Source organism: Manacus candei, unplaced genomic scaffold, assembly GCF_025592945.1.
Source record: "Manacus candei isolate 608988 ecotype Guabito, Panama unplaced genomic scaffold, ASM2559294v1 h1tg000069l, whole genome shotgun sequence".
NCBI classification, from domain to species: Eukaryota; Metazoa; Chordata; class Aves; order Passeriformes; family Pipridae; genus Manacus; species Manacus candei.
Window position 1 is genome coordinate 1,797,850 of NW_026138117.1, and position 14,784 is coordinate 1,812,633.

General features: G+C 37.7%; 1 protein-coding gene across 1 annotated transcript in view; it reads left to right on the top strand.

Moving 5' to 3' along the window:
* The first annotated feature begins 556 nt into the window (after positions 1–556).
* OCA2 (OCA2 melanosomal transmembrane protein) overlaps positions 557–14,784 on the top strand; it is a 171,604-nt gene continuing 157,376 nt past the window's right edge. The window contains exon 1 of the mRNA XM_051806902.1: positions 557–896. Coding sequence (XP_051662862.1) covers positions 628–896 — 269 coding nt within the window. The 5' untranslated portion in view covers positions 557–627. The remainder of the gene's footprint in view (positions 897–14,784) is intronic.

The following is a 14,784-nucleotide window of genomic DNA, read 5'->3' on the forward strand; positions in this document are numbered from 1 at the left end:
CTAATTTTCATAAAGGTTTGATTCACAATTCATGAATGCCCCTGGTAACTGCTGGAGCAGCATACTGTCTTCATAAAACTCAAGTACCTGCTCTCTGCTTAATGAGGGGCCATCATCCGAAGGAGTTTGGCAGTATGACAGGGCTTTTCCAAGGGAACTCGGGAGCTGGGAAGAGAGTGGTGTCTTCCATGAGACTGCTGTCACTGCAACTGCTGGAGAAAAGCTGCGTTGTGGTGGTGAAGCAGTGCTGGTGTAAGCTGGGAAAATGTTCTGCAGTGGTGACTATTGTGCCACAGATGCAGAGACGATTTTGGCTTATTTTATGGGACAAGTCAGTGCAAGTTGATGGGAAATTTGTGGGTAGACAAGAAAAACGTAGAAGAGCCATGTCTGTATTTGTTTCAATGCTTCTTATAATGGTTAATTTTGAAGTTGCAAAGATGTTTAAAACATTGGAAATGTTCCTGGTGGAAATAAACCAACAGGAGAAATATCCAAAGATGCACTCAAAAAATCTTCTCCTTGGCATTTTTAACACGCTTGCACTGAAGTAAACATTGAGTCAATTCAATTTAATCTTAATATATTTGTTTTCACTTTCTTTAGGAGAACACCCACCAGGGACAGATGTACTTGGATAACAAAGATGACAGCACAATTTCTAGACAACAAGAGATGGAGCTGAATCAGACGTCTTCACATCAAACCAGTTTATCTGCAAAGGTGGCAGCCAAACCGGTGACCAGAAGTTGCAATGAGCTGCATCTACTAAAAGAGTATCATGGCATGGTAGCGAGTCTTGGAGAACCACAGAACCTCTGTGAAAAATCAGCCACAGGGGAGGATGGCTGCATTGCTCTGGGGAAGGATTTCACTCCTGTGCCCATGCAGGGAAGGTAAGAATAAGGACAAACAGAATAATTTTTCTCCAAATCCAAATTAATTCTTATTTCCTTGTAGAGCAGATATGTACGTTCATTAAGTGAGTATTGTTTCTCTCACCCACATAGAGAACTGGAAGCTTAATGGGATATCAGAGCAGTTGTAATTGCCATGGAGGGGTTGTGGATCACTGGGTTTCTAAACTAATCTCAGCTTTAATAGTAGACATGGGCAAATGTTTTCTGTTTTCAAGATCAGACAGTTGGCTTTTCTGCCCTACTTGGTGTCAGAAAACACAGAGACATTTTTCACATCCCACCTCTTTACCTGTTTCAGAAAAATACATCATAAAGCCATAAACAGAATCACTACAGCTAAGGCTGTGAACACTAAAGTGACACTAACAGCCACTAATGGCATCAAATGTGACAGCTGACACACCGCCTATCAAGTGTACAAGGTGTGTGTGCTCCTCATGTATCCTCTCCTGCATCAGCAAAGGTGCAGGTTGGTGGGAAGAGGTGCTAATCTTTCCTATTGTGACAGATACAACATCAGCAATTCTATTTGTAAGCATTTAGAAATATTTCATAGACCCCAAAATATTTCAAGTGGCTTTTTAAACATTTCTTTTTCACCTGTTCACTTTGTTAAACACTTTTGGTAGCAGGATGGAGCAAGCTTTGCACCAGAAGAAACCACAGTGAGTGGAAGGCAGCCAGGGTGGACTGTCAACTTTGTCAAGTAGTTTTGAGAATTTTTGGAGGTGACTTGAGAGAGCCTAAAGTGAGAAAAGTGTTGTACCTATTCCCAAGCTCGTGTAGAGCACAGGCCTTGAAATGCTGCCTGGGGATATCTGCATCAAGCAATATGGCTTACATTGCAGTGGTGAGTAGAGTGCCAGCACAATTTCCAGAACCTGATGCTGGAGAACTTTGTTACATGGCTACAAATTAGGAAAAAACAGGGTAGATTTCAAAGCACTTTAATATTTAAATCGGATTTTTTTTAACTAATTAAAATTAAACAAACACAAAAATACGATTTATTTAATGGCATAATTAAAGTGAATTAGAAGCGTAATACAGATAAGAATCCTTGGTCTTAACTGTAGTCAGCTAGAATTTTTATTCAAAACCCAGAATTTTCTTTTATTTCTCTCTCTCCTTCCCTCCCTCCTCATCACGTGGTTCTCCATAGCTGTTCATGTTCATGTGGGAGGTGTAGACCTGGGGCTCCCCCCAGTTCTGGGCAGGCTGGTCACATCTCTGCTGAGAAGGGCTGTGATCCATCTGCATCTGATGCCTCTGCATCTCAGTTAGAAAGAAAAGTGCTTATACTGGGAAGAAAGGGAGTTTGGGGCATTTTGGTAAGTTCCCTGATTTGGGCAAGGGGGAGCCAGGCTAGCTGGGTGAGTTTTGCTGTGGTTCTGACTTATCTACAGCAAACCCAGTATGCAGATCTGAGAGTGTTTCTGTCAGAGTGAGAACTGGAAATCATTATAATTGTGCTTCCAAATATTAAAAAAATAATCAAATTATCAGCTTTACCACAAAAATCCTATATATACTTTAGAAATTAATTTTTTTCAGTGTTAGAGAATTTGTTGTATTGACTAAGAATTTTACTAAGAATTAAATCTTGTAAAAGTTCTTCAGTTCAGCATATGAGGGAAAGAGCTAATGTCTTGTTCTGAAAGAGCATGGTAACTACCACATATATGTGCGGATGGGAGGAAAGCAGGGAAGGGAAGAACCGAGTGCATCTGGAAACCAGGTTTTTTTATTAAATTCACATCTATGTCTTGCTACAGCTGTGTTTGCCAGTGCTGTTTACTATCCTGGCACAGAACCAGCTCTCACACTTCTGGTTAAACTTCTTTCTGTTATTTTTCAGTGAGTGATCTGAATTTGTGTACCGGCCATACACAACTTACTGTGAGCCCATGAGCCATGGTTTGGTAGTCATGGTCACAGGTTCCAGAGATGGAAAATACAAGATCATGGGGGAGCCCACCTTCCTGCGAGTGCAGGAAGCAACTCCAGGTCTTTTGCTAACACTGTTTTCCTGTTGAGTAAACTGTAGTCAGTGTGTGTGATTTAGGAATAGATGTACAATTAAATAGCCACCCCCATGTTCCCTTGCAGACAAATCTATATCTAAACTTCTACTGCAATATATTAGGGCTCAGGAAAGGATCTTTTGAAATTTCTTCTTGTTGATCCTTAACTCTTACTCCTCCAATATTGATTTTTCTTGGGTTTTTTTTGGTTTGTTTTTTTTTCTCCATAGAGATGACACTTACCAGGCTCTTCTTAGCATGTATTTTAACCAATATACATTAGGTGCAGTTAAAATACTGATGTGACATGTATGACTCCTCTAGTATGACCCTTAGGTCATTGGAACTACTCAACACAATGCAGATAAAACCACAGATAAACCTTAGCACACTGGTGAGTCGTTTGATTAGTTTCATTAGGATGAGAATTAGCTTTTAATGTAAATTGTTCTTTCACTTGCAAAGGAAACTATTAATGATTAAAAAAGAGGACACCAAATCCTTTTTTTTTCCCCATTAAGTGGTTTGCTAAATTGGCACATCTGTATGGTTTGTTTTAATGTATCTACTTAGTGTAAATTGCTGAATTATCTTCCAGGTATAAGATTCCTAGGTTCTCTAAATTGTTCAAATGTACACTGAGACAAGACTTCCAAATGAAACTATTTAACAGAACAAGGGATTTATCTTGGTCTCTAAAATTACCCTTAAAAAAAGTGTTCTTGAGTTAAATGGGGTTCTTTTTTCGGGGACATAGGTGTCCACCCCATCCTGGACTGAACATTTCCATTTGACTGCAGCATAATCCTGCAGGTATTTTGTGGTCAGTCCATATTATCTCAGGCTGCCTACCTGTCAAAATGCCTTCTTATTTACTTTGCATATTGAAGCGCAGTACCTTCTGACTCCAGCTTTGACTGCATTGTCTTAGGCTCCCATGGCTCTGTGTGAGGAGGTCTGGACCATTCACATTGTGTCACTTCAATGATCTTGTCTTTCCAGAGTATTCTTCCCCCAGAAATAAGCCTGTCTGCCTTCTTTTGAGCAACATACTTCCTTCAGTCCTGCTCACTGTGGGAAATGTAGGCATGCCTCTCTGAAGTGGACTATGAATAAGCTCCAGTGGCGTTCGGTTCTGTGGGAATGCACCTGGCCTAGGTGTATGTTTTCACTGAATTGTGGTGTAGTTTGGACTATCAAAAATGAAGGTTTTAAAGTACTGAAAAATGGCAGTGAAATCTGTATTTTGATTTTTCGCTTATCTCATTTTCCTCAGCCTTTAAACAACGGCTTGACCAGGCTCTTTTTTACTGCAGTTGCACAAAAGTGGCTTTTACAGTCAATGGACATTAGTCCAAGCCAAATTCCTGAGCCCCTTACCTTGCAGGAAGATTCCACGCTGCTTTGTGGCAGCATGGGCAATGCTCTTCAGCTCAGCACTTACATCTCCAAAGACACAGACTGCTTCCTTCCATCATGTCTCTTCTATGTGCGGGATGTGGCCCCCAAAAACCCCCTTGGTCTCATCATCATCGGTGGGAAAAACTTAACAGCGTAGCTTTATAATAAGAAAATCTGAAATCCTCCTTTGTGATCCACAGGAAGGGGTGAAATCAGATATTTTTGCTTACGAGTTCGTGAGCATCAAAGACCTCTACAGAAATGAGATGAATAGGAATTCTTAATCCCATATAAGCAATTCACTCCTTTGTGATGAATTTGGATGAATTTGGCCCTGGAATTTGCTGGTCATTTAATATGATATTCCTTGGAAGTTTTTTTCTTTATTCTTTGTGCCTCATTTAAACAAAGATAGGTATATCTTGCTGTCTTTAAATCTATATCTGAGTATTTTTTAGTGGGAGTCCAAAAACTATGCAATCCCAGTATGTGGTATAACTGGAATACTTTATTGAACATGTGCCTCGCAATATAAGGGTCCTGGGGGCAGGACATGTTAATGAGGAGGATGAGCTATATTAATTAGGGAGTTACACAAGTTTTGCTGCAGTTCAGCCAATAGGTTAGTATTTTTCTCAACCAAGATTACATAGGGGGAAAGGGATTAAAGGGGTTTAGACATGGTCTGATACAATTATCTCAAGAGTCCTTTCTGATTTCTGCTGGAGCCAGGCTTAATCTACAAGGCAGAACTTTTACAGGTCTTGTGAGAAGGGTCCAGTTCCTTCAGATCACAGGACTTTTGTCAGCCTCTGTTGCCCAAGGGTTATGGCTAAGATAATTTCTTATGTCTGCTGTGTCATAAAGAATTTCTACACTCCAAAATTTTTTAGACGTGTTCTGTGTTAATATGATATAATATTTAAATACCTTGAGAGCTAAAAATCAACCTTCAAAGTACTTGTTCTCTTTACTTCAAAGAGTAAATTTGAACATAATTGTTGGCTGGTACTAAATCTGCTCTTCACTATTGTGATCAGTGACAGGAGTCGAGGAAAACAGCATGAAATGGACTGAGAGGAGGTTTAGGTTAGATATCTAGAAAAGGTGGTTGAGCACTGTAACAGGATCCCCAGGGAAGTGGTCGTAGCACCAAACCTGACAGAGTTCACAAAGTGTTTGGACAATGCTCTCAGGCACATGGTGTGACTTTTGGGATGATCTGTGCAGGGCCAGGAGTTAGACTTGATGATCCTGATGAGTCCCTTCCAACTCAGCATATTCTCTGATTCTACGATTAAGAAGATTTATCTATGGGATAATGGAAATGAATCTCTTGGGGTTTTTTTGAATCTACTTGAATTTGTTTTTAGTCAAGGAAAACTATTTGTCTCAGCATTTCTCCTGTCCCTCAGTTTCACTTATGTAATGCTCACTTATGTAAGAAAAAGTTTAAAAAAATCAACCAAATCCAACTCTTCCTTTGTCCTGAATCTGTGGATCCAGAATCAGTAGGGAGATTGGTCTGCAATGAGAAGATCAGTGACTTAAAAATGTCTATTGAATTCTTGGTTTGTAGCAATACAATGGAAAGATTGTAATTTTATTTCCTGTTAGTTGGAGAAACTGAGAGAGGATAAGATATGTATGGTGAAAAGTCAATATGAGAGTGAAGTTACACCTTTAGCCTTGAGGGATTATAAATCTCAATTTTGATTTTTAATTATGTTGATGTATTACTACTTTTAAAAGATGTTTATGAGATTTAGAATTAGATGTCAAGAAGACATGGTTTCTGTCTAAATAAGTAAAATTTATGTGACAATTTAAAAGCTTCTTCAGACAGGGGAAAAGGCTGAAGGAAAAAAACCCTCAAAACCAATAAATCCACATTTTCTTGTGTATCTTAAGATTAATTTTGATCTCTGGCTATTAGAGCAAATTGGGATCATTCTCTGTTCAACAGTCAAACAGGGAAAGCATCATTTTCACATCATAATTGCATGTTTGTGTAGGAACTATTCTGACTTTTCATGTCAACAACACAAACATTAGATAAGAGTTCAGGAGAGATAGATGACTTCACAGCAAACTGCCACCTTCATCATCATTCTCATGTGACTCCTGGTGATCTTGCTTGCTGCCTAAATGATGGCACTTCTAACTTTCTTTCCATTTCTTGTCAGTAGTGAATGTTTCTGAGTTTGGATTCTCCATGAGGATCTTTAAATGCTATGACAATGAAAATATTGAAGAAGTTTTAAAGTCACAACTTTGCTAATTCATTTGGTTTGTTTCATTTGGTTTTAGATACAATCTCTCAAATATTAGTTGCTTACATGGAGGCATGTGGCTACAACAGAGCTTGTTCTGAGCAAACTGTGTAGGGGCATGGGACTGCTGAGACACTCTTAGCTTGGGTTAGAGCTCCCTGCTGTTGCCCCTACTGTATCATAAAATACCATTCAAAACCTAAAAAGCTCAAAAGAAGCAATAAGCAATTGTAGCAAAACTTTAGATTGAATGGTTGGAAGTATAACAGAAAGATCACATTAAGCACAGTGGGCAAACAAATCAGGTATTGCAAGATTCTGCTGCCCTATTCTAATTTGCTATTCCCCATTTCCTGAGACAAAGGCATCTTGCAGTGGTAACAGAAGGAAGACTGAAATCTGGTTATATGATGCAACTTAAGGAGAGGATTTGACTTCATTTGAGTAAAGCAGCTGTGTTCAGCAAAAACTATTTTAACATAGTTTTTCTTTTAATGAAAGCTACAGAAACAGTCCTCACTCATAGTAAGTTTCCCTGAGTTAAAAGTTATTTAATTCCTTTGTTGCTGTGTATTATTCACCATCTCAGTGCTTATTTCTTATAATTATTCATGGTATCTGACACTGGTCATGTAATACAATTTCTGTTCTGCCACTGACAAACTATAATCATAGAGCTGCCACGCAGCCACTCAAATGCTTTTTGATTCTGACAGAACATTTTGTAAAAAAACCCACCATTTTTAATGTTTTGTCTAAGTGCTCCGTTGAAAGAAATGGGAGGTACTAATTAGCTGCTTCCCATTTTTCCAATTGTCAGGCTAAAAACTGAACTCAGGACTCAGTGAAAAACTTGCAGTGTACTAATCTCCAAAGATCCAATGTTTCAATTGAGTCCCTGTGACATTGCACAAAACTGTTAAATTTTGCAAGCAGCTGCTCTTTTCCTAATAATACGGTTATGTGGGGTTTGTCACTGTGAGACCTCTTAGGTCAGGTGTGGAAAAATACCAGTGACATACAAGATGCAATCCTCTTTGGGGATGGACAGTTCTTTCCTCATGTAAACTGCTGTTTAAACAAGGAAAGGCTTTTAATGGCAGTAATGATTTTTTACATTGAAGGGTTAAGCCAACCAGTCAGTCAGACTTCGAAAAGAAATGTGTTGCACAGGGACAGTCACAGTTGAGCAGGATGGAATGCCTGGGGCATAAATAGCTGATGTGAGGAGTAGCTAGCCATGTAAGATGAAGCAAATAACTCAGATACTCAGTATCTCTCCATGAAGGTTTTTCATTGAAAAATTGTTTTGTGTTCTTCGTTCCTGGATGATGTGCATGTGTGCAGGTGGCAGCTCTGACACATTAAATAATTTGCAGAAATCATAACTTCACATTTGCAGGTGGTCAAATTATACTAATTAATAATATGAATTAATAATTAATGAGATTTCCACTTTGTCCCAATTTTTCTACTATGTAGGTGTGCAAAAGTTTTATGTTAGGAAGAACAATTGAGTCTTTGCTGACAGAGACTAGGAAGAAGGAAAATAAAGCATTGGAGATCCATGGTCCTTACATATACCACTGCATCAGGTGGCCAAGGGGATAGCCAGCCCCCGCAGAGCTGTTGTTGGGCACCAAATGGTCTACATGATAACATGGAAAATTTTCTGTGGGCCCAGGCTCTGAGGCTGAAGGATAGAACAAGACAAGACCTGAAAGTGAAGCCAAAAATAGTTGAGAAATGGACTGATGCAGTAAGATTGTGTCATTTAAATTTAAGCCATGAACTTCAATGAGCCTGAGGTAGAGCAGAAGCCCATGAACTTTGCAGAGCATAGAGGGAGAGAATACAGGACAAGAGCAGCTTTATTTTATGGTACAGTCAAAAAAAGAAGTAATGCCACTGTGGCTCCCTTACTGTGAATGTTCCACAGGGGATGGATGTGCAACCTCCACTCTGCTCTGAGGGGTATTAAACACACACCTCCTAACTCTTGAGTAAGTGTATGTGTCACCAGACTCCAAGACAATCATATTTTTTTCCTTTTTTCAATATAACATTTGAAATATATAATAAAACATCAATTGAAACAGCAACTGTAACTTAGGTATTCTATTTTCTAAGAAAATTTCTTGATAATAAGCTTTTTGGATTATTTTTTTGTTTTTATTATTCTGTTGAAAATATAAGGGCCTGAAGGAAGAACACAGGAAGGGTTTGCTGTCTTTCCTAACAGGCTGATCAGGTGAGAGCTTGGTTAACTCAGCTCATACTGAGCATTTGACCAAAAAAAATGCTTCAGCCTCTGCCCAAACTGCTGGAGAGCTACTGCTGAGGGAAGAGAGAGGACTCTGAGATACAGGTGTAAGAAGAAGCATTTGAAAGAAAAGATATCAATAAAATGCAGAGACAGTAGGAATACTGGGAAGGATGAATGGAAACCCTTCCATGCAGCTACAAAAAGATATTGGGTGAAGGTGAAATATAGTGTGAAATACAGAGTGAGAGCATGGTGTAGTGAGCTATGGACTGAATCAGTTAAAAGCAAGTTAATGCTTGTTGTTGTAAGCCAGACTCTGATACAATCAGTCCTGGGATATGATAAAAAATCCTCAACTCCACCCAGAGCTGCAGTTAAAAAAAGAGTATGAACCTGTGAGTCCCAAACCTGGAAGCCGGACAGCCAAGTTAGCAGCATTCCTTGCTTACCCTGAATATCTTCTAGAAGTGAGTACTTACAGTTTGGTCTTCCAAACAAAAAAAAGACATGTTAACAAGATAAAAACATGGAAGGCTATGATTCCTCATAGAGTAAAACAATCTCACCTTGCAAGGGTTACAGAAAGAAACCTTTTCTTCCTTTCTTTTTTTTCTTTTCATAGCTTACTGGTAGGAGCAGATGTTTTAGAACATAGTTCTGCTGGCGATAGGGATGTTTTAGTCTGCCTGAAATTTTAAATGTCTCTCCTATTAGAATTAATTAACATCAGAGTGTTTTGTCCTCTTGTTTTAGGAGCACTGGAAATCATTACTCAACTGCAGCAAAAATTTCCCGGATAACGATGGTCATGCATTTAAGAACTGAAGTTCACATTAAATTGAATGTAGTTGATGGAAAAATAGATTAATGCAGATGGAATAAATTAGCCAGTAAAGTAAAAAAAAAATAAAAATAGGGTCACATTCTGTAGTCTGGCAAATCATATGGCTCTTTTAAAAACCTGCTATTCATAAGGAGCTCAAGTGATTTACTCTCTGAAATACAGAAAAAGCTGATAAATGAGTCACCAAAATCCTTACAGACAGTGACCAAGCAAGCAATTTTCTGCTTCATAGGGGCTAATGGAGCTACAGGGGCAACGTGCAATAATTGTCCTAATGTACCAGCAGCACACAGAGACCACACAGAGCTCTGTCCACAGCAGGTTGAAGCTAAATCAAGGACAGCACCGTGAGCTGGAGCCAGGGCTGTCAGAACCGGGAAGGTTCAGAAGTAAAGCACTTGGATTTCTTTTTTTTGTTTTATTTTTTCCCTTGCACATTTTTATATGATTTCTTTTGAGCAGAGTGAAATAGGAAACAGGTTGGCAGTTACAGCCACTCACAGTTTTCAGAAGCTCAGCTGAAGCTACTGAGTCAGTCTTGTCTGTGAATTAGCAGCATCCAGAAGCAGCTGTGAAAGTCTGAAGGCTTTTGCCCCCACTTTCAGAGCCACTCCCTTTTCCGTGCTAGTCAGTAAGGACAGTAAACACAGTCCATCTGCCATTCACTCCCTGGTATCCTTGAGCAGAGTTTCTGTAAGGACTCACTTGCCCAACATGGAGCTCTGGCAGTGGGAGATTATGAAAGCATTTCTCTCAGATGGCCATGCTGGCAGCTACATTGAACTGATATGTCTGGCAGGGCTTTGCACTTGACGTTTGCGGAGGAAGCACTAGGCTTTTGAGGAATTTATTGTAAGAAGTCTAATCCTGGTTTAACACAGTACTTTCTTGAGAAGGGTAGGTAAATATTTTGCAGGGACTTTTCCACTCACTCTTGTGTTCTTAAGTAATTTATTTTCTCTGCTGCTGGGAAAATAAAAAAGTAAAAGTAGTTTCAAATATTATTTTGTTTTTAATCTTTCTAGAAGTGATAGGAGTATCTCTACGTCTTCACTCATACCAGTGACATGTGACCTGCAATCCTCTTTAGGAATCTATTGACAGCTGGTTCATCATGTAAACCTCTTACAGTGGAAAGCATAAACCTGAATTTAGTGAATCTGTCTGCTAAAAAGAATAGTAAAACCAGAATGAGGGTAACAAGGAATACCCTTCTGTTTTCTCTGATGTGTCTTTAATCTCCCAAGCTAAAAGAGAAGGGCTATGTTGTAATATTATATAAATATGCATTTTTCTGTTGCATCCATTGGCAGCATATGTTTTCTTTGCTCAAGCAGACAGGATGGAGAATAGAGAGTTCTGTCTCTTTATGCTTGCTAAACTCTGTATGACCCTGGGAAGATTGAGGTCATACATATAATGCTTTGAGATCATCAAAATTAAGTATTGACCCCGGTTTTCTTATATGTAATGGAATTCATTTACTTGTACTCAAAGTTGATCATCAGGATCCTGCCCATGCTGCATATATATCTCTTCAGAAATGAAGTCTTCAGGGTGTTATGGTCTACATCACATTTAGTCTTCGTTAACAAGAAAGTTGGAAGTAGGAGCATATTTTGTCCTATTGTGGTTACAGCATTTGGTTATGGACCAAAATAAATTAACATATAAACTGGAGTAACACTTCAGAGATGAGACTGTAACATACCTCTTGCCATGAGAAAAAAATGTTGATGGAGACCACTCTTTCTAAATCAATGTCCTCTTAAAATTTTGTCTATACGCTTTTGTCTCAAATTAAAATCTATTCTTTCAGCTCTGCTGTGTGTCATGATATTTTTTCTCTCCAGCAAAACTTTTTCCTAATGCAACTGAAGGAGATAATTCCTGTAACGTTAGTTCTTCCACTATTCTAATTAACTTTCACATTCCATAATATTAAAATAGTACAAAATTATACTTTTCTCTGTGAAAATGTGCTATGGACCTCTGCTTTCTCATAAGCATTTCTGTTTGTTTGTTTTTAAAATGTTTCTTTGCAATTGTAGCCTACTTTTAAGTGCCATGACTCAAACATGATTCCATTATTTGGGCTTTAAACTGTTTTTTTTCATGTAGAGGAAAAACCATTATTCTGTGTTGATTCTTGAGGTGCAGAAGGAGTACCTCTACAGTAACTTTTAATAAAAATATCTGATTATGGGCATTTTAGTGTCTTCTTTTGTTGTTGTTCCTTTTGTTTTTGTCTTGTTTTGTTACTTTGTTTATTGTTCTGCTGTTTGAATATCCACTTTTTCCTTTGCACTTCCGTATGGTCAGAATATGCTTCACTTTTCCTTATATCACACTCTGTGGATAATTTCTTTTTACAAAGCACCCATGCAGACTGTATTAAAAAAGACATTTGTTGATGCAGTGACTGTTGACAACAGTTTCTGGAGTTGTCTTATTGAAAAAATATATGTGAGATGCCGTGTTTTGTTAGTACTTTTTCTTACATTTCAGATTTCTCTTATTCAGAGGAGCTGTTTGTTCAAGAACACTAAACCTTTTTGATCCATTTGAGTTGATAATCAAATAGCTACATAACTGTCTGGTCCAACACATGGGAAATGACAATGGTTTTTTTAAATTTGAATATTTTTTTTTCATCCTTTTAAGAATGCTAACAGGTGTTTTCGAATGAAAAATTAATAAATTATTCAGGCACTGTATTTGCTTGAGGAATCAAAACACATGTAAAATTTTTTCTGTCTTTAAATCTCTATATTAGCTGTGCTCCACAGCATCTCTGCTCGCACAAAAGCTGCTGGTGCAGAAGCTACTGACATAACCATGTCAGGATGGGCTTTCCCCTTTTCTGCAGATAATCCCTCGCTGAAGAATTTTCTTTTTAAGTCAGGGGCACTGACACTTTCCCTTTTCTACTTTCTCTTTGTTTGGGAGCACAGACTGAAGTTTTATTGATGTAACCTCATTCCTGGATGGCCAGGAATTTTCATGTGCATGTGAAGAGTTATTGTCCACACGGTTACTGAGCAAAATACTATCTATTTTTTTTTATGATCAATGTCCAGGATTTATTTAGGTTTGGTACAGTGCTGATTTTTAGAATATACATAGCTAGTAATATGACATTTATTGTCAAGAATATGCTATTTTGGGAGCAACATGGAAAGAAATCACCTCTGTGAGACTATGGAGTAATCAAAGTTACTCCATTCTGTATAAGGCCAAAGGGAATGTAGTATTTGAGAGGAAAGATTGGCATCTGTGTGACTGGGGAGAAAGAAGTGCTATCAAGATGTATGATGTACAGTTTAACCATGTTGCTGGAACAAAGCCATCTGCCATGTAGGATAAGGAATTTCCTTCTAAATTCTGAGAGGCATAATTTTGGGTTGTTTTGTCTTTTCAGTGCACAGGAGTATGTTCTTACCTGGAGAAAGACAGCTTAAATCAGGAGGAAGGAAGGCTGAAATGTCATTTTTATTCTTTGTTTTTGTTGTCAGTCTCACCACTCGAGGGGAGGCTTGCCGAATGCAATTTGCATGCTACTGTTCATGAGACAATAAAATTCTCAGTTTCTTTGGAATACATTATTTATAATCCTTGGGTTTTGGTTTGATTTGTTTGTTTAGCTGTTGGTTTTTCCCCCCTTCTTTTTAATTTGAGAATTTCAGTTGAATATGCTTATGGACTCAAATTTTCTATTTCAAATTTGTCTCACATCAGCACTGAATCAAAAATCTACGTTTTAAAGCTGTTTGTTAACATAGATTAAATAGTTTCTTCTCTGACATTTTAGCCTTAAGGTCCTACAGATACTCAAGGCCTTTCAAGGCAGAAAAAGATGTCTGGTAGAAGAACAGAACCCAATACTGTGGAACGAGTTTCCTGAAGCTTGTAAAGTGCATGTTAAATGTTACAACAATCTTAGTGAAGGGCTATGGCAGGGAAGAGCATGATCTTGGTGAGATAAAACTGCTTTTATTCTTGAATGGTTTCACTGAATATTCTGCAAATGTATGAGAAAATATTGTATTGTTATAAGGTACCTTTTTATTCAGTTTGGTTTCTTTAATTTGTTCCTCTGAGATTTTCAGTGCTTTAAAAATTTTTGTCTTTGATATAAATCAAGATGGAAAGCAATGACCAATGATGTGGAATTATTTTGTTTTGGAAGTTTCTTGTTAGGAAGTTATGAATAAGTCATGTTTGGAAGGACTTGATATTTTTTTGTATACCTAATTCAACATTGACTTTTTGATGAAAAGTCTTCTGTATGAAGAAGAGATTTAATTTCAGAGAAAATAAAAAGTACATGAAAAAAAGTACTTTTTAGTATACTGTAATATAGACATTGTTTGTGTAAGGCTTATATATTATTTAGTGAAGAAGTCTGTTATCTCAAAGTTAGTTCCCCAGGTTCCTTGTATAGTTAACATGAGAGATGGGGAGGATGAAAATTATTTGAAGAGATCTTTCTCTTGCCAGTGACTGTAATTATCCTAGACCAGACTTTCAGATGACAAAGGTTATATGAATAACCTCAGTGTCTTATGCTCAGCCAGAACCTGAAAAGGAATTCTTAATACCTCCATTAATAACTAAAATAATTTAAAAAGTAAATATAATGGAAGGACTTCCAATACAGTTAAAAAAATACCTATTATTTTATCAGCTTTATAATGTTAATTCAAAATTTGGAAGGTATATCTCCCCCTACAAATTGTTTATTTAAAAGTTTTACTGCTCTTTCTTCTCTGTCTACTCTGAGTATCTCATACCCTAGCTTTGAAGCAAATTTTAGCATTTTTGCTGGGTCTAGTCCACTGAGATCAGGATCTACATAAAGACTACGTAAGTTGTCCTAGTTATATTGAAATACCTCATGAGAACCTGACTATTTAGCAGAAATTAATATGCTTGAACTTTCCTTGTTTCCTTTCATTGTGACTAAGGGACAAAATACAAGTCCCAGGAAGCTTACAATAGTTTGGATCCATCATGTGTTTTTTTTAAAAACAAAGCTTAATTTGATGACTACTTG